Raw genomic sequence first — 21458 nt, 5'->3', positions numbered from 1 at the left:
GCTATTCTACAGCATAGTATTTATGTCGACCATGATGATAATAACAACATTGGTCGATTTGGTACGTAAAATAGCGGACAAGAAGTTATTTGCATTTGAACATTCAACTTCTATATATCCATATTGTATTGATGAAAGTGTTATTATTGATAATCTTATTGACAACATCTAGTTTAAGAAAAATGAGTGACAAGCGCTGTTACATGGCTGATCTTTAATCCCTTCATTATCATATCGTGTTATGCATATTCATATGTCAATAATATGTTTATTCATTTGCCATCTGTTTGTTACGACTACTAATTGCCTATCTACAGTATTACAGCATAATTCATGATGGACAAAGTCACAAACACTATTCTTACTACATGTACTACGTAAGCTCAATCTTCAAATTCTGTTAATAGCATCATCGGTGAAGCTATACTAGCTCGCGCTTTTATTAATCGTTCTTTCTCTCTTAAGGAATCCAAGCTCCTAAAGATTAGGTTTGAATAGATATTACTTTCTCCTTCGAAAGCCTTTACAGGCCAGCTTTGTTATAGCTTTAATTGGTTCCGGCTAAATCATATAATTATAGTTGCATCAGTTTAACTTAACATCCAGACTATAAGAATCACGACAAACTATCACTACTGCATATCCGGGTAGGCAGTTAAGGAAGCAATGAATGGAACCTAGCCAGAAGAAAAAATGACCACCTATAGCTGCATATAACAGCAGAGTTTCGGCCAAAGCGAATATAACAAACATCCTTATGTATTAATAATATTATCAATTCATCTTCATTTCATTGAGTAGTTTCTGTTGCTAATAATCGCGTGAACATTCCTGTGAGAAAATAAGACCGCAGTTATTGCAACAGTCAGCCATTTCACCATCTAATAGTCGAGATTGGAGGATCTTAGGGGCTTCTCTTTCTATCGCTAGATCACTCCCTACTAACATGAGCTACTGCATGGTTATTAGCGGTAGAGTTGTGATGGTAACAGCGCGCTTTTGTAAAAGTTCTCCATGAAGATAATATTTTCTAATCTTTGCAGCTTACGCATGAATTAATTTATATGCTATATTCAGAGTACTGTATGATGCTCTCTACTCCCTAGAATATCTACTGTACTTGTTCCACATCAAAACAAGGACAATATCAGACTATAAGTCATTTAGCTACATAATCACTAGAACCTATCTATTAAGTTAATGACCATTTCTAGAACGGCAATTTACTACTTCAGTAGCTGCTAGAGCTTGCGTGAGTAATATTAAGCAATTAATTTATACTCGTAAAGCTCGATTAGATGCGCACTTTCTTTCATATGAGTATTACGAGTATATACAGTAACAGTATATCTGGCTAACAAATTTGAGAACTGGATCATGAGCTACCCCACCCGTCTGCAATAATAAGATCCAATCTGACATAACCAACCAAATTTCACTGCATTTGCATAGCAATGATAGCATAACGAGGACTTTATATACTCGTATACTAGGCTTCGACTCTTACATGCAAAAGGTATATTAAGGTACCATAATAGCGAGACCAGCAGCTCTTGCTAGTAAAATCTTGTCAAGATTGGCAAGTTGAAGTAGGATAAGCTTAATATCAAGTTATAACGCAACGATATTGAGCATACAACAATCTCTAGCTTGATATGAAATAAACGTTATCAAAGCTAGCTTTGGCCTTAATGGTAACGAAATACTGTTTGCTTTTAGCCAGATTGAAAAGTAGATTAGGCGAAAAAAAATGCTACAGATTTCAAAGAATAAAATAGTAATATCGTCAAGCTAATTTCAACCCATTGCACGTAGCAGAGTAAAGAAAAAATGTTTTAATTTCCCATTCTTATTGAAGATTGATCAGACGAATACAAATAGTGTGCAATTGGCTGCCTTTTCGACTTTATTGGACTGAACAATATTAAGGAAAAGAAAGCCGAAGAGTCATCTTACCCTTGGCAAAGGTTTAGCTAGCCTATACAATGACCAACGTGGTTACATTCTGGATAAACTGCAACATTTACACAGGCTGAATTGGATCGGCAGCGATGAAGCATTAAATGATTATAAGCAACAAGTGACCGATACCAACGATGCTCATGCACACTATAAAATGGGTTTGATCTATCGATGGGGATATAGTTCAGAAGGTCAAAATTTAGTCAAAGTAATCAAGAATTTGAAGCTGCAGCTAATCTCGGTCATCCTGTAGCTCGGTTTTGCAAATGGGAATTAATTAGTGCTGAAGATGATTTTGAAGACGAGAAGCATGGCGAATTAAAAGTTGTAAAAATTACAGCCAATGACTTTATGGTAAGTTCCGAGATTATCTGAAATGTATTATACAAGTTGAAGAATTATCGCCTGTTAACCGCGAATTATGGACAAATTGGCGTTTTTATCCGAAATGGAGAAATATATTAAAGTGATTATAGACGAGGCCAAAGGTATCATTGATAATCCTGACAATTATAGCTCAGAAAAGGTTGCATCGAGTTACATTCTCTTGGCAATAGTCAGTATCAACATGGTCCAGTACGATGAAAACATTTTGCGTGATGTTGATGAAGAGAATCTGCCCAATTACCGGAAAGCAAAGGAGTATCTTGAAGCCGCTAGTAAATTAGGGGACGGACGAGCTGATTAGTACTTAGGTTGGCTAATATATCGATGGGCTCGTGCTACAAAAACAAATAGAGCCAAGCGCAATTACTACACTAAGAAAGCTGCTTCCCGTGGACATTCTATCTCGCTCTATCTTAGCGTTACTTTCCAGAGTAAGAATAGATTTATATACCATTCAACAATGCTTGCGATGACTAGATCGTTCAAATTTAAAATTTAAATGTATCTACTTTGCAAAAGCGTTAGTGCATATGGCTGTCGATATTGCACGAATGCAAGAACCCGTTAAATACTCCGACTCAGAAAGTCATCCTAAAATGATACATCAATATTTATTAAAAGCTAACGTTTCTGTCGAATTAATTATACAAGCAAAACTACGGTGGCGGCGATAGTGGCACTGCTTTTGCTTTGGGTATTGTCTATGCTCATGGCATCGGTGTCGAAAAAGATCTCCAAAGGGCTGCTCATTTTTTCGCTAGAAATATTCTTGATGAGTGCCGACTTTATACTTATTCATCCTTGTATGAAATTGCTAAGTTACAGCATTAAAAACACATCGCATGTGATGATCCCCAGCTGAGCGAATTAATATATAAGCGAATTATTGAAAATGATCAAGAATTACACTGTCAAGGCCAGTATGGACTTGGAAATTATATAATCAGCAAGATAAAGTAGACCAAGCTAATGTTTGCTTTGAAAATGCTACTAATGAATCTTCATTACATATGCATCATCGTGCAAAGTGTTATCATAACAGTTGAGGCTGTCAACAAGATATAAAGGTAGTATATCAATGCTATAGAAACCAACTAGAAGAAATTGAAATTGGTTGGCAACGCTTCCCTTCTTACTTTTTTTGTTTATATCTAGCTATCAAAAGTGTCGATATCATTGATAAATTAGCTGCAGAATTAGAAAACGCAAGCAGTAATTTTAATAATAATGTTGAAGAGGGACGAAGGATCAGAAGACGTTGATGAAGATGAGAATGAAGACGAAGATGACCATGATGATGACGATGAAGATGATATAGAGAATTTTGCTCAAGCTATTGTTCAACTTCTTATGAGAGCTAAACCAACTTCCAGAATGACAGAAGACACTATCGACTTATTTCCTGAAACTTAATTAAAGACATAACTCCTCAACTAGAATACAATTACTATCTGGTTTATTCTACTCCTTCTACACTGAACATGAAAATAACAACAACCGTACTATTATAAAATTTCTTTACAACATTTTAGCCATTGAAACCTATAGTCTAGATCCGGTATTAGGACTTTGCTGCGAATTATTATCCAGGTTTCATATTCGCGCACGTTACAACTAGTAAATATAGTAATAGACTACCATGGACCTAACCTTTAATTGCATAAAAGCCATCTTTCTAACAATTACGCTATATACTTTTTAAAATTGATCTCTAATTCATTTAATATTTTTAAAGCTGGAGAAGTATAACCTGATATTTTAGTGTAATAGTCGTGCTTTCCTTTCCAACTATTGTAATGAATCCTATAGTTTCAACGTATACAAAACACTATGCTTGTATTCGTAAGTAACTTTGAACAAGTTGGTTACTAATTAAATCAAATGGGTTATTTCAACTCTGTATTTTACTCTTTATCACCAATTATAACCTAATCTAAATATGATATGTGGTTAATACGAGTATCTTTTCCAGAAATTTGTCTTTATTGGCACTGTAGCTAATCATATGCTATAAAAGATTAGCTCTTGAGAATGACCGATGTATTTCGTAACGATTTCATTGATCCTTTTGTAAATTTATTATATTATGATTATATTACAAATATTGATATCGTTAATGATACATGGTAATAAACATATTTAAAAATGTGAACGTAAGGCACCAGAAAAGAAGGATTTTTATGCCGTGTATTAAGTATCATTCTAGTGTATGAATATGTGTACGGTGCACTTTCACAATCTCTTCAGTATTTAATATGTCAAACTGGTTATATTTCATTACGATTATCATTGACAAGTATATAATAGTGTTAGTCATATAAAGCGGTATAGAGTTTTATGCTGAACCTGTTACTTTATAAATTTTAGATATCAAATTTAAATTTTCTAACCTCCAACCGGTCTAAGCTTCAATGAGATTATTTTAACCCTTCAATACTGTATGATGTCAAAGGCTAGCAGCCTAGAGCTTGTAGGCTATTGAATTTTACTTTAGTTCGTACGGTCAAAGTGCGTGGAAATACCTTTCGATTCTGTATCCAAGTCTATTGACTGCTAATTCAGTGAAAGCTAATGATATACGTTTACGTGAAGTACGCAAATTAATAACAGTATCTAATGAGGTACGAATGCATCCAATTGGTGATTTTAATTTAATTTAAACAGAAGTACGGTATTACTAAACAGTCATTTCATACTACGTATGCTGCATTATACAAATACCCGCAATACTTTAAAATTGCATAAATTGCATATTTTTTACATGACAAGCAGTAATCTAGCTCTCTATCAATGTTATATTAATTACACAGTTAATAACACATTCATAAAAGACTACTATTTTATTTATAACAGTCATATTACTTAATTGATTAGATATTACATCAGTAGTTAAAGATAATATTAAGCCATGTTGCAGGAAACGATCGTAAAATACCATCAATAAAACACTACAGATCATATTCTGTCGCGATTGGCAGTAACAAATAATGCTGATCAAAGTTGCACAATAGGGATATGAAATCGCCTAACGCGTTTTACCTCAAAATGTGGTAAAGAGGCAATATAAGTTTGCTAATAAATTAGCAATTAATCGAGAGCTAGCAACGACTATGCAGTCTATAATACAATGATACGTGTTGTGTATCGCTTATTCTATAATTTAATGTAAACCGTTAACAAATTTCTTAAATTACAAGCGAAAAGCGAAGAATTTTTATTTCAATAAAACTTCGATTTATTGACTGTAATCAGACAAAACAAACTCTTCGATTCAAGTAATAGTAATAGTATAAATCAAGCGACGATAGTTTAGTTTAATACACCCAATATCAAAGTATATGATTATTTACTTACAAATATATTCCTTCGTACGATATCTAAATAGTTGTTATATCTGCGCTTCACAAAATAATACTTTATCCATAAACCAAAGTGATATAAAGTATTTGGCAGATCTATCTACGTCTCGATATCGGACAAGAAGTCATTGTACCATGATTGTCAAGTATGCATAGTAACATACAGTGTTATACACATTAGGCATAACTTACTTTGCAAGTGTCTGTTATCCCAACAATCTAAATTCAAACGCTAAACAATATGTAACAATCTTATATCTTTATTCTGATTCCACATCGCCCTTCTCAATTCTATCAATAAAATGGCTAAGAGAACGTGCAACTTCAGGTGATCTCGACTTTTTATCATCAAGCCATTCCTTGAAGGTAGCTTCATTAATACTTTCAAAATCGTATAAACTGTTAAAAATTTTTGCTAGAAGATCTGCATTGATAGTATGAAATTACCATTAGCAATTTTTATAACAACCAATTTTGATACTTCAAGGCAACATAAACATAACGTTACCTGGCGGGTGGCCTAAACCGGACACAAATTCTTCTATACGACTCAAACAAGCAAGTCCACCTTTGTTAGTATCGTAAAATTTCTTTAATACAGAGTCGAGCACAACAATATTCTTCTTTAATTTTCCTTCATCGCAATTATTTCCTGCCAATTGCAGCGACAATAATGTGACATCAATAATTAAAACAGCAGAAACAATTTATTACACAAATGAATCCAAAATAAATCAAATCGGTAAAGACAACCAACCTTTAACACAACTGCGGCAAATTGCAATCGTGGCTTTATGCAATAAATCTTCCAATTGATGAGTAATTGCGTACTAATTGATCAAGATAATTAATTAGATAATTACTTTCTAATGCGTTATGCTAATGCACGTGTAAATACAATACGAAAATATTGTTCATCAATACCGTGTTCAATAATTGATCCATTTGCTGGACTGCGGTATCATTTCCATTCTCAAGCATACGTAGAATTTCATCTTCTATCTCTTCAGAACTGATTTTAGGTTTGATCAGAAATTCAAGACCCTACGCATTCATGATAATGAAATACAAATTAATCTCCACATATTTCGTAAAGTTAATTTTATTGCATCTAAACATACGTTATCACGCAATACTTTCGCGCTATCCAGGCTTGTGAAATCAGAAACAGAAACACCACTATCTGCCCATACCTTGCTAACAAAATCTACGCCCTATATATTTGTATGCAATCGTTCTGAATTCAGTAACTTTGTATTGCCTACCATACCATTTCACTTCAAATGAGAATAATGTACCTTAATATCCTTGATGTTGACTAAGATTTCACAAATCAATTTATGGCCATTACAACTTGCAATTACATTGTTCTTTGCAATTTTAATTAATTGTTGTAATGAAACACAACTTGGTATTAACGGCGAAAACAACTTCGCTAAATACCTATAAATCAGTGGAACATCAATTGCCACATCCGTAGCAACATCTAGGATACTCACAAATCTATGATGCAAGATAACAATAAATAATTAAATAACTGATGAGAAACACCGTACTCTATAAGAATCGGTAAGAGGCAAAGAAATTAACTTACGCCTTTGAATAGTCATCAGACGGTATAATTGAATCTTCGAATAAGACCTGCAGCAACAAAGAAGCAGCCTTCTGATCCTCATCCTTCTTATCAAGAACGTGGTTAACAAGTTTATCTACAAAATTCGATTTATCGCTCAATTCTTGAACAGGACCCTACAATTAAAAGTAATACTTGCATTAGATTCCTAAAAATTTCTGAGAAGGAAACAATTGCTGGAATTTTGAGCTAATACCTTAAAATCACCATTATTACGGTATTCTTCAAAAACTTCTTCTACAATAGACAATAATCTATCTGATGATACTTCAGTTAACTTATTGTTCTCTTTAATATTCGCATTATCACGTTTTCTGTCATGGGAAATCGCGCTGCGTTCTTTCATAATACCACTACAGAAAGTACATCACCGAAATGTTAAATGATTTAAATACACAATAATATAAATAATCATAGATATACCTAGTCGACCCTTGGGCTTTATAGTGTTTGGAATGAAGATCTTTCGATTGACTGTAAGAGATTTTTTACTGATTTAGATACTTCGATCCATCAACAGATAAATTTATTTTGATTATCTATTTCGATTTAGGATACTAACTTCGTACGTGGCGAACCTCCGGAATTGTTAGCAGTCTTTTTGATCCAGCTTGGGGGTCCTAACGTTATAGCTTCATCTTTTTTGTTTGCAGCTTCCATAAACTTAGAAACATTTATTTCAGATCTATCCATTCGCTGTCGGCTTGCACCATAATTTTGTCTTCTATCGTCCATGTCATTCCCTCGACCTGATTTATTGTAATAAAAGAGTTCTGTATCGTACAATTTCCATCATACACGATGACAAATACAAGAAAAACCATTGAGCTAACCTCTATTTCTAGGCATGTTTTTCTCTCTAGGCTGGTGCGCACGCAGTTGTTCTTCTTGCATTGCAGCTTCTTTTTCAACTTCACGATGAATTTCATCAATTTTCTTAGGATTGTTATCTGCCCTTCTAGGCACCCAATTATTCTAGAAATAAAGCAAGGTTCTTTTTATAACTAGGCAATATTTGAGGTCGTAATCTACGAATAGAGTATACCTGTCTTAAGTCAATTACATCTTGAATCATGAATCGCATGCGAGCACAAATCCTATCTTTCTTCTGCGTTAATTTTTTCAATCGGTCAAAATATTGATCCATCCTATCTGCTATATCAGGCCTATCGAGAAGTTTTCCAACGCTTGTCATAAAGCCACATAAGCTTTCCAAAGAATCTTCATCACTGTTATGAAATAATTGTACAAGGCAATCTTGATGTATAATATTCTCCTTAAGCATCTACAATGATGAAGATTATATTATAAGCACTTTAATATAATAATCTATTGACCGAAAGGATAGAATACCGATACGCAATTTATACGTAAATTTACCCCTAATTTAAATAGCTCTCCAATAAATTTAACATTTCCAAGTGATCGCTTTCTTGCTTTAATTTCTTCTATGTCCAATTCTTCCTGTACCCGACGCTTCTCTTCATTCTATGATTTTAAAATAGTAGCTCCAATTACTATAATATTTGATAATATGTGCTGTATAATGTGATCGTAAAGACATACCGTGTTGCATTCGGCTAGTCTTTTTTCTTTTCGCTCCGCTTTATTGCTATCGAAACTTTTAGTTTTGCTAAATTCTGCTTGACACTTATTCAAGATCAATCGTCTTAATGTTACATTTTTAGATTTGCCGGATAATCCATCCGCTCCTTTTTGTATTGAGGTCTGTAAAACAGAATAGAAGCTTCTACAATGAGCAAATGACCTACAAATTATACCTCTATCAAAAACGTTTGATTTGTCATACATCCTGTAATAGCAGGCAGAGTTGAGCATAGCAGCGATTAAAGCTTGGTTCAGCAATTGCCTAAAAGTGTGGAAATTCACGACGATTAAATGCTACGTAATATCATCTAAAACATCAGCAGAATATTAGCACCTTTTCAAAGATTAGGTCTATGGCACCCATTAATCTTGCTTCATTATCAATCGTCAATTCTTTAAAATTCCCAACCAAGACATCGAACTTTTGAGGCGTTAATTTATTTAAAATAGCTTTAACCTTATTTAGAATAATCTATAAAAATTTAAAAACGGCATACATAAGCTTTCTGAGACAGAAAATACTGCTAGAGAAAAACAGTCTGTTTACTTTATCTTCGTCACGTTCTTCGCTAGGTCTCTGCCATTTATTGTCTGCTTTCTTGAGCGTAATATTAGTAGAGATACTATGATCAATTATTTTTTTGGATCCTCGTTGACTCCTTCCTTTACCGGAGCCCTGATGTGACAATCATGTGATAAATAAGCAAAATTGCTTTAAGATGTAGGTCTATATTGAATGAAACTTACACTTGATTTTTGACGGCTGTATGGCGGAAGGACGAAATCGGCGGGATGCCTGTAAACAAATTGATAAATAGCTTTACTAAATAGAAAATGAAGCATGTTATTTTTAATGTTAGAATTACAAGATAAAACAATCATTTTTAACCTTAACACATCGCCAATATTGCTTCCCTACAAATAATAGTAAATAGTAATTATTAGCAAAAAAGTGGTTATAAATGCTATAACATATTTCTACTGTAAATTAGGTTAACGTCATTAACAAAATTACCTCTTTTAGCACACATTCGACGTTCGGTAAGTCAGGTCGAGCTTGGGCCGGTCCCATAGCTCGAAACTTTAGTAGGAATTCACGATCATAGTGACGATTACCTATGGAAATTGTTTATCAGTAATTATGATTGAACATAAAATTCTCCACAGTTTCACAAGCAAAGGTACTAGAACCCTTTCCTTTCAGTGGATAAAAAAGTAAGTTTTGCTGGTAAAGCAACCTTAATTAATTACCTTCATCGCTTTCTTCATTCTGTTCTAAGCTATCGTCATCAGACTGACTTTGATCATCATTAGTATCCGACTTTTGTTCATCTTCCATAGTTGGCTCCTGATTCTTAATTTCAATAAACGATTCAGTTCCCTTCTCTTCTGTTAATACTGGCTAAAAATTTTAAAACAATTTCAATTTTCAATGCCGCGTTCGCATATTAATAGGCAGTGCTAGATTCTTAACTACCTCGTCCTTTTTAATATTTTCTGAATCAGCTTCCGGTTTATGTAAACTCTCTTTAGAGGGCTTCGGTTTTTGCTCTTCCTCTACAACCGCTTGAGCGTTCTTACTTCCGTCTTCTGCAGGTGCTACGTAACATTTGATTTATTAATATATGCCATTCATTTACCCTTCTTCGTAATAAGTACAATCTCACCTGATGAATCGTTGCTTACAACAACTTCTTCAATCAACTCAGCTTTCTTATCATCAGTATTGTCTACCTGCATCTCGCTAATCCCGTCAGTTACATCTTTCCGATCAACTTTCACTACTTCATTTTCGTAATTATCTGATGCCATATTTGGTTGATCAATTATATTATCTAAATTGGAACTATCGTTAGGTTCAACTTTTGTAGCGTCATCCTCTATTTCAGTTTTAGGCACAGGCACTTTGCCACTTTCTGATGTCGTTGGTAGTTCATCAGCATTTGCACTACTGTCGTCACTACTTTTAATTGACTTCTGAAGTTGTATTTCTTTGTCTTGTTCTGTTTTGGACACTTCTTTGTTGGAAGCTGTGGTACTATTAGAAATAACATCATGACTATCATTTATCGAGCCTTTTGCTTTTGATTGATAGCTTCGGCGATCATTATTATCGGCTTGCTTCGTATGCATAATAGAACGTTCGATGTTACTATCGAAATTGTTCGATTGAGTAGTATCATTTACATTCACAGCTTCCTTAGTGTTAGGATCGACAATCGTTAAGGCATGGCTTTTCTTTTTCTTTGGTGGTGCCTTCATTGGATTATTCATATTTTGTGATTCCGCTTGATGAGGCATAGTTTGAACTGGTGTGGTTCTATTTTGTATACTAGAGCGATCATGCATCGTCGCGAAGGCCATATTTGCAGGCTGCGACATAGCGACGTTCATTTGCGTGTTGTACCCAGGGTTGCTCATACCTTGATTACCAACATAAGTGTTCATAAGGTTAAAATTTTGATGTCCATAGGCCGGCCTATTTTGCATTACCTAATATATCATTAAAAAAGTAAAAATATAGTTTATAGCCTAATTTTGTACAGCCATACTTAAGGTGGTTCATTAATGCATTTTTTGTTCGTAATTCTGTGCTAAAGTTTACAATATAGCTCCGTAAACTTAAGTAAGATAATTTAGTCATCAAGCACACTTAATAACTGACAAAATTCAAAGAAATATAAAACATACTTCCTCTATACGGTATTTTTCCCTACAATATTAAAGTATTGATCGATTGTAATATTTCCGCTATTGCATTGATGAAGTTTGATACATTTTTACTGACTACATGTAACATTCACTTAAAAAAACTGTTACTAAAGCACACGTCTATAACGTACCATGTTGTTGTTGTCATACGCTGGGTAAGGTGACTGAACAGACTGCTGTGGAAATGAATACAAAACCCCAGCAGGCGGATAGCGAGGCATTTCAGCGGATCGACTAGTTGTCATTAATTGCCCGCGATTTTGTAGTTTATAAGCACCAGAGCCATGCTGAGTATTACCGGTAGGCATATAGGGCTGCTGGGACATCTGAATATATCAGCAAAGAATTGTGAAGTTATTACATGAAATATTCGACAATTTTGATAACCGACATCAAATTATACAGCTTAGCAAATAATAGCTGATCAAGTTACTGATGCAATTTTTCAAATATAGAAAAAAAATGCAAAGCGGATGATTAATTAATCCGTCTAGATAATGTAGTACATGCTGTAACTTTATCATCCTGCTGATTGGTGATCAGGCATGCAGATAAAACCAATCAAACTTACACGTTGTTGGTCATATGGTCTTCTATGTGAATTACTGTGGTCATCACGTCCTAGAATAGTAGAAACGGATCAATTAAAAATTGTGTAAATTGTGTTTCTAGAGTAGTCAGGTGAAAAAAAGTATAAGAACAAATTCATAAAACATGCCCAGGTGCATATGTACCCCTTGAAATGCATGACTACTGCACGAAAACTGTTATGGCGGATATTTATCAACCACGATATACAGTACTTGTACATCGTAAAAGAAATCAACGACAACAATTATAATCAATGTTATAGTAGACTTTAAACTTTTGATTACGACTTGATAGTAAGAAGATTGATAAATAAGACGTTAATGGCTTATAACTATGAGGTAAAGGAAGCAATTTTACTACTAGTTTTAATTATGGATGTCTGTTAACAGACATCGTTCCTAACATAAATTTTACTACGATACGTATAGAAAGAAGTCATCATCAATTGTATTCCACTGAATTATTTAACAAACAAGAATCGATCCGAGGAAAAAAGCTTTTTTCTACCGATTTCAAGTAAAAAAAGTTTTCAAGTTGAACTTACTTGGATAGTGTGGAGCCCCACTTTGACAATGTCGAATAAAATTTTAGTTAAGGCAGAATAACGAAACTATTTTAATAAAACAAGGTAGACGACAACGATCTTAAATTTCGAATCAATTAAAGCACATTTTATGACAATGGCCGGTTAATTCAATGAATATCCTACGCCATACTAAACGAAGTAACTTGTCGTGAAACTACACCGGTGCATTGTATTTTCATAGGTAAGCTTATGCGGCCTAAAATCTACGTCGTAGCATAGAGCTATTGAAAACTTCACTGTAGTATCAATCTATAAATATTTTAACTAGATAGAGATGATCAATAAGACTGTATAGCTAAGTACAGTCCGCTGTGAAGGCGTAAAAAGAAATCAGTACCAATATTCTAGTTATTAAATTACACCCATAGTTGAAGGCAGATTCTATATTGAGTGCACGACATGCTACTATAGGACATGTCTGTGAAATGGCTTTAAGGTATAATTAGTACATGACCAAATGATATAGCATAATGTTACAGAAATACTACGAATAAGCAGATCCTAAATTAATATTACACAGTACTATTGTAAAAAAAAAGATACGATTGACTTCCTCGGGCTGGTTTATTTTTCTGACTATATTGGCTGAAACTCGGAGTAGTCATTACTGACTTGAAAGGCAATCCAAGATTAAAATACTATCGATTAATCCTCGGACCCTATTAGCAATGAGAACCAATATATCTTAAAAATACATAATTTAGATGTCTTGGAACTGAAAGAATTGAACTTTTAGTGAATTAGATGATCGATCACATATGATTCTACGCGGATAACATAGTGATGTTCAATATGGCTAACCTTGCGAGTCCCAATGTAAAGGATGAGAGAAACGCAGAATCTTACAACCCTTGTAGAAAGCTGAAAGTGACGTCATGTAGTGCTCGTGCGCAGCGCAGTATCGTTCGACTGCACTAGCAGGGTAACTAAACAATTTTGAAATTCCAGACATTGTACAGTACAGTACAGTACTGTACGTTACTGCTAGTACTGTACATTGTGCAGTTTGGTACTACAGTACTGCGCGGGGTAGCTTACTGTACTGTACAGTGTACAGTTCATGACAAGTAAAACTGGCCCACTTTACCCCGGACCCTAATAAAAGAGAGAGTTTGAACAGTATCTACCAGAGGTTTTTCTACCTGTCTGTTTGACAATAGCCAAGATCTCACGATATGACTATGTCACAATGACGGAGTAAAAACGGGAGGAGTCTTGTTAGTCCTGTCTGAAGGACTATTGGACCGAATAATAATATATCAGAGATATCCCCCCTAATTTAAATTTAATTTCAGTTTATTTATTTAATAATGAACAATTGAGTTCACTTCATGTAAATCTCTCTCCCGTTGGCATGATTACAGTACGTTAGTGCTCTACAGTACTGACTTCCTGTTGCACTGGTTGGCACGACGCCACAGCGACAGCAACGAATTTGAATGGAGCCAATGTCGCGAAGTGAATTAATCAATCACTAGTACTGTAGACTGTGTACTGTAGTGTAGATCAATCTGCTACATGCAAAAATTAATTAATTTGCAGTTTTATTTTACTACACCAGCCATGCATTGCTGGCTATTGACAGTGGACTGTACACTCTGATCTTTATGATACTATACAGTACTGTAAGGTGTGACTCATCATAAACAGACCGACAACAACCAACCTACCTGGCGCGGTGCTATTGTACCTGGCACGGTGCCATTCTTCTTTCCAAATCACTGTAAAATACTGTACAGTACAGTACTGTACAGTAGTACAGCAGTTGTATAGGAAAGCAGTTTTGCTGCGTCAAGCTGTGCACTAACTATAGGCCAGTCCTGGCCAGTTCGGGCCAGACCGAGCCAGACCGGGGCGGGCCGAAGATTGACGTTGTAACAGTGTACGTACAGTACGCACGGAGCACCCATCAGCAGCCATGGCACAGTTACTACAGTACAGACTGTATACTGTACAGTAGGGTACAGTAACACCGAGTAATATACTGTACATGAAGGGGCTGCCGTATCCGCTACACCCTACAGTATAAAAGCTCCAATTCTACAATATACTGTACTGTACAGTACACACAACACAGTGCAACAGACTTACGCATGCTCAGCAACAGTAGTACTGTATAATGTATATGCCATCATATACAATATGTCACACATTATACAGTACTACATATAGGCCAGTACACCGTCTAAAACGTAATAATAAATAAATAAAATGGCATCGACTTACGCTAAAGCAACCCTCGCATTAAGCTGATTTTGGTTTCCCGAAGCCCAGTTCGCCGCTCTTAATGGCGTCATCAGGACTAAAGTTGGATTTGCTGGGGGCAAGACCTTAAATCCAACTTATTACAATTTGTAAGGATAATTGCAGCAAAGTACACTAAATACTGTACAATCAATATTATTGGAATCATGATAGCATCAAGAAAAGTTACCGGCGAAATACTCGTACATTAAATTCGCTGCTGTTATTGTGATGATTCATACAGTAATCATACTTGATTTACACCCATTTTCATAGGATTAAAAAGAAGCGGCCATTTAATGCAGAATTGTATGAAACATTCTTCATTACCTATGATACTTTTCGTTTAAATTATTCATTCGTAAAGGGAATAGTAATGGAAAGTGCGTTATACACTTATCTCCAGCTCTAATCAACACGCCCTTGGGTCCGAGTGCTATACTACAGTACTGTACTGGTAAAGCGTTGCACGAAATGTGCTGAGTTTTCGGTGAATTAATTATAGTTATGACCCTCTCCTTTTTCATGTACATATCGACCGAGTATTCTATTTCGTACAGTAGTAGTTCGACTCTGCTATTTACAAATAAGGTCAGCCATCGATTCAGATCATATCAGACCAAGTCGTACAGTAGACTAGATTTCGTATCGGTTTATCGAACTCAGTCTACGACATAACTGAGAATATTTTAGCTTTCGCTATGTGTACTGTATATTGTTATCGATATAACATATACGAGAATATACGTACAGCATAACAAAAGTAGTCTATGGTATAATGTACGAGTATTCTGTGGGTAGGCCTTAGTCCTATATTTTAAGATAACCGTTGCAGTTTGTAACATGTACAATTTCAATAATTGAATGATATTCTGTCTATACTTATATGTGGCTTGTTGTCGCTTGTAACTTGATGCTGAAGCTATTTTGTATACGCTGATATTGCATGATTAGGGGCGATCATACCGAGACCATCCAAATTGAATATGATCCTAATGTTATCTCATACGAAGAATTACTGACAAAGTTTTGGACATCCCACAATCCCACCAGCAAGAGAAGCAATCAGTATATGTCCGCAATATTTTATCATGATGCTAAGCAAGAAGCAGCAGCAAAGCGATCAATGGCTGACCGCCAAAAACACGTCTACCGCAAAATTGTCACCGTAATACAACCTGCTGGCAAATTTTTCCTTGCAGAGAAGTATGTACTGTATTACTGCAAGTGTGTATTCTCTACAGCCTGTCAAATATGAATCATTTGTCATAAGTTGACCAGCAAAAGAAACAAAAAATGTTAGAGAGTTTTAGCTGCAGTATTAAACTATTAGTCCGAAATTCCATATCTGAAGTGAATAAGATTACGGCTATCACTGAATCAGTCATCACTACTGAATATCGGCGATCGCTAGTCAATATCATAGTTAGATTGAATTTCAGTATCACTAGTGCAAACTCCCGTCGCTTTGCTGACGGTTTACGATAATGTGCTCATTTAACAGATAGTGTTACCATTTGTCGTAGACCTGTCAGAGGTTCAGTAACTTTATACCGTGTACTGTGTAGTAGTAGAGTGTATGACATATACTGATATACATACCGCATTTCTCTAATCTTACAGTAACTCTCCATTTTTAGCTATGTGGAACACTCTTACCCACTCATTCATACTGTATAATATATATATTTATATATAATTTTAGTGCAAGCTCCCGTCGCTTTACTGACGGTTTACGATAATGTGCTCATTTAACAGAGGTTCAGTAACTTTATACCGTACCGTGTACTGTCTGCTGTAATGTTAGTGAGTATTTATGAGATGCTGGAAATCCTCACATACGATATATCGCGAGTATATTGTACGTCGAGTTAAAAATTATTATACGCTTATTAACTTTCAATTAAGATAATACTCGTAGTAAATATACTTTTGATTACTGGTGGATAAGTAATAGGTAGTACATTACAGTTCATCAGTGCAGTAAACAGTAAAATTGAACACCCATTTGAATGGCTTGAATCAATGAAGATTAATTTATTTCATTACGACTACAGTACTGTGACAAAAAAGTAACTGGTAGGCATGTACTGTATCTTTACTTGCTGTAATCATATTAATTATGTAATAGAGTCTGTACATTCTATTTATAGTTATGCATGTCACTTAAGCACAAATATTAGAAATTACGCTATATCCTCATTTTTCGTTTTATTATTATCATTTTTAGCTACCATCAAAAATATCTCTTCAGACAAAATCGTGACCTTTCAAAGCTGCTTAAATTATCTGATCAAGACATAATTTCCTCGCCACTTGTTGCTAAATTAAATGCTGTGTGTGGTAACTACTTATCAACTGAAGAACTCAAGACAGCTATTAGTTTAAATCCCAAACTTTACGACTTATCGTCAAGTATCCTGGATAAATTATCTGCACAATTAGAAAATAGATCTTCGCGATCTTTCTGCTCTTACTAGCTCAGTACTGTCCCTAAGCCATTGATGTATTCGTTGGAGGTAACAACATATTCTGGATATATGAAATGTGTAAACAATTTTCGCTTCCTACCGATGGTGATTATCATATACTCGTATGCTATATTTATGTGCACTTTAGGACTGCAACATAATCCTTACAATAAATAAGAGGCGTAATACCCTTCTGTATGTATGACTGGCGTTAAGAGTAAGCCTACAGAAATGGAACAATGACAGTGTATGGTAGAAAACGTATATGGATGCCAAACACTTGAAAATTATTCTTTCCGTGGTTTATTAATGACGTATTAAGAATAGTTATTTCGCACGCTTCTTGCGAGAGATTTAACAGCGTTCTTGGTTAGTAGTTTTGCATTATTACTCTCTGCGATTTCTTCTACTCGGTATGACGCATTAAACGATTTTACGTCTCATAACTAAGATAACTTTATAAATTCTTATAAACCGAAATCAAAGGCATTCATGTATTCATATGGTGTAGCCTTAAAATTATGCACATATGCGTAATACGATGAGTGGAGGATATCATGCATAAATTATAAATACTACTCTAAATAAATTCAATGATAGAAAGTTAAGAAATCACTGACATTCGTTGTTCTTGACCAACTTAATTAAACACAACACGGAAATGAAATATTTTCTTCGGTACGCCTATTTCCTAACTGCCGGTATATCGTCGATCGAACCTAATACAGTACACCTAAAGGAAATCTAATAGAAATCATTTCGTTTCTGTCTGTTTCTACTTTCAATTTTCGTTATGCACAGGAACCTATACCTAGTTAAGCAGTGTTATTAGACTAAATAATATAATTATAGCAATTTTTACTGTACCAAAAACTACGGTTCTATAGTACAATAATCTCCGGTTACACGAACTGAATTTTTTAACTCAAGTTAGGACCCTAATAGAGCACTAGTTCTATCTTACTAAATGTAAAAACTCAGTCATAAACTAAGAATACTTTACCACTATGTCAAGCCGTTAACAGTCATTATTACAGTCCTAACTCTAGGAACAGCTACAGTGGTTAGTAACATCCTTAACTTTCGTGAACAGTAAACAACGGCTGTAGTCTGTGAAATAAATAGAGCAACACCAGTGAAGAGAAGCAATAATGTATGAGAACAACATTCCAAGATTTAATGGTATCGTCTCATTTATAAATTCGAACAATCATATTTATCAATTGCATAAAGCAAATTGAAAATTTAAATTTAAAATTTAAGAGCCAGTTGAGAAAAGAGCGACAAGACCAGCAGCAACAGCAGTGGATAAAATATAATTGCTAAAATAACGTTAAGGAATAAGTATTGTACTTAATCGAAAATATAAACGCTGTACATAAAATTTCTATACTACTATCGAATAGAGTAATAAACAAACCCATACCCTTACAATTGATTAAATTACTATATGAAAGGATACGATTGAGGGCTGAAATTTCGTAAAATGTAGAAGGAAGCTCCAATCAAAAGTAGCATGTAAAGTACATTGTTGTAAAAGATGGAAAAGGCCGTGGCTTCATAATCGGCAACTTGATTCTTCTTCCATAAAACTCTGAAAAATTTAATGATGCTTTCTAAATTCCGAAACGACTCTTCAGTAACGCAAAAGCTCATATGAAAATTATTCACTGATATCTCATATTTAAGCCACCAAACAATTATACTAAGGAAAGGTAGGCGAAACGCTAATGCAGAACTAACCTCTCATCTCTTTCCTTCTTATTGATCTTTTTCCCATTGGCAGAATTGTTGAGTTGATTGCTTACTTCTCTTGTTACACCTTCGTCGCGACTAACAGCGATTCTATCAAGAAATAAAGTCGTCTAAATTACTACAGCCAGGGATTTTTTTTTCTCTTAGAAACCCCTGCTACAGCATTATATTAAATAGATTTGTATTCAAAAACATTGACTATGGTATAGTGCAGATAGCAGCTATAAACTTATGAAATTCAAAACCAAATAGATAGTAACTTGCAGTCGATACCATATTTTACGATTTAAACGCAAACTTGATGAAATAATATTCATACTTGTGTTTCAAATTGAATTTAACGTTCTTGTAAGCAAAAGCCACCATATAAGTGCTGACTGCTGCGCCTAGAACATAGATAATCACCGCAGATCTTGGATCTAACTGATGGATTCTCCAAAAGACCCCTATAGTTGAAGAATTGTAAGAAACTTTTAGTGACTAGATGCATAATGTAATCGAGTAGCCGACGTAAACTCTATCATCAACGTGTGTGTGCATATGCAAGTATGCTTCAAAGCTAGCTGGTCAAAAAATGCAGGCGACATCGCGGAACCAAGTATTACTACTGTAATGTAGACTCATAAAGAATGGCAACAACTTGCCAAGCTTTACGGATACCAAAAGTGAAGTTTATTCTTAATTTATATACTTGTATGAGCGTATATTTACGCCTATCAAGAGCTCACTACAGTGATCTGTAAAGATGACAATGTTATTAACTTTACATGCAATGGCGTAGGATCAATAATGTTATACTGAGTACACAATGAAAATGTTCATCTCCAGTCTCTTTTTTGTCATCCTTTTCTAGTAATAGATACAAATCAATAATGTTTGAAGTAAAGGATAAGAATATGGACAGATTGAATTATTCTAGTCCATCATACAATAAGCTAAATGAAACCTGCGCCAACAAGTCTAAAATGCCTCACGTACTAAGCAAGGAAAAGCAAGCCACTTTACTGTACTGTATTGTACAGAAGCGCTGTTGTGCGCTCACTGTACTGTACTGTACAAGACAGCAACACGGCTGTAACCCACGCTATTGAGTACCGTCCTGACAGCCATTGACAGGGTATGTGAAAGTAGTGGTTCCTAAATTAATTTCAACTTCATTACCATCAACTTTCAAAAGAACATTTTCGGCTCCGATCCCGAAATTTCTAGATGCTTTATATGAAGGATAAGTAGCACGTACATTGAGATGGTTTCATCAATTGCAGAATCGCCATTTACAGTACTGTAGAGTAACGTCGTTGGAAGTTGGAACAAAGCCTACCGTAACTAAATTTCAAGTAATCAAGCGCCTACAGTGAAGTGTAAGTTAGGTAGGAGAAAATGTATGGCGAGTGATATCAATTATTTAGACATCGGTAAAATGATCTCGGACCAATATGACGACAATAAGGACAGAACATATCATCATAAAATGGGAAGCAATCCACCCAACGTGTACCGTGCATCCGTGATAGAAAATGTTGCTTTCAGATACTTTCCTCTACGACTGTCAAACAAACAGGTGTATACTCAATGAAAAGCATTGATTAACTTACATATCGGCACCACAGAAACCAGCAAGGCGTTGATGTAAAAAATGACTGAAGAAGCAGTGGTAACATTTTTGCTAAAATCTTGCAATAGCAAGTCGTCTTCACTTTTACGAGACTTTGAAGCCGGCATGATGATTTCTCTCTGATGGTCACTGCTAGCCACGAATAGTGTCGAAACTGTGGATCTGTTTATATCGTCAAGTCTTTTACTACGACGCTTTCCTAGTCCGGCCGGACTTGTGATACGGTTTTCTTTGGGGTCTCTAGACGCGTGCGTATCTTTGCAGTGTGTACAGTGCTTGGGTCTGTTGAAGCGCTGTACTGTAGACTGTAGACTGTAGACTGTAGAAAACAGAAAGGTTTTTAGTCTCATACCGTACTGGTCCCGGTCCCCCCAACGATGGTCCAGTACGAGCTGACAATCATTACATTTATAGTACTGTACCGTTACTACTGTACACTGTACAGTACTGCAATCTGATCAGAGACAGAATGACAGTATTGACAGACATTTCCTCGTACAGAGTCGCCATGTGACTGGCGTCCAATTTTTTCTTT

At 35.1% G+C, this 21458-nt stretch overlaps 4 protein-coding genes across 4 annotated transcripts; 2 read left to right on the top strand and 2 right to left on the bottom strand.

The window, feature by feature from the left end:
- Nucleotides 1–946: 946 nt before the first annotated feature.
- TRIADDRAFT_57753 (uncharacterized protein) lies at nucleotides 947–3180 on the top strand (the record flags this gene model as incomplete). The annotated part of the gene is made up of 3 exons (XM_002113845.1): nucleotides 947–985; nucleotides 2146–2316; nucleotides 3001–3180. 3 exons carry the CDS (start codon nucleotides 947–949, stop codon nucleotides 3178–3180), a joined length of 390 nt encoding a protein of 129 aa, XP_002113881.1.
- Nucleotides 3181–8253: 5073 nt separating this feature from the next.
- TRIADDRAFT_5699 (uncharacterized protein) lies at nucleotides 8254–9418 on the bottom strand (the record flags this gene model as incomplete). Its single annotated transcript, XM_002113472.1, has 6 exons — nucleotides 8254–8316; nucleotides 8387–8626; nucleotides 8722–8829; nucleotides 8908–9069; nucleotides 9152–9211; nucleotides 9284–9418. Coding segments are annotated over 6 exons (768 nt in total), but the record flags the coding sequence as incomplete, so codon positions are not given.
- Nucleotides 9419–15091: 5673 nt separating this feature from the next.
- TRIADDRAFT_6339 (uncharacterized protein) lies at nucleotides 15092–17415 on the top strand (the record flags this gene model as incomplete). Its single annotated transcript, XM_002113844.1, has 3 exons — nucleotides 15092–15192; nucleotides 16037–16288; nucleotides 17313–17415. Coding segments are annotated over 3 exons (456 nt in total), but the record flags the coding sequence as incomplete, so codon positions are not given.
- Nucleotides 17416–18811: 1396 nt separating this feature from the next.
- TRIADDRAFT_57750 (expressed hypothetical protein) lies at nucleotides 18812–21030 on the bottom strand (the record flags this gene model as incomplete). Its single annotated transcript, XM_002113471.1, has 4 exons — nucleotides 18812–18875; nucleotides 19297–19398; nucleotides 19628–19754; nucleotides 20904–21030. The coding sequence occupies 4 exons, from the start codon at nucleotides 21028–21030 to the stop codon at nucleotides 18812–18814; spliced, it is 420 nt and encodes a 139-aa protein (XP_002113507.1).
- Between the last annotated feature and the right edge of the window lie 428 nt (nucleotides 21031–21458).

The sequence above is a fragment of the Trichoplax adhaerens genome, genomic scaffold (genome assembly GCF_000150275.1).
Source record: "Trichoplax adhaerens TRIADscaffold_6 genomic scaffold, whole genome shotgun sequence".
In the NCBI taxonomy this organism is placed as follows: domain Eukaryota; kingdom Metazoa; phylum Placozoa; class Uniplacotomia; order Trichoplacea; family Trichoplacidae; genus Trichoplax; species Trichoplax adhaerens.
Note: the sequence above shows the minus strand (reverse complement) of the source record. Positions and strands in the feature narration are given on the sequence as shown.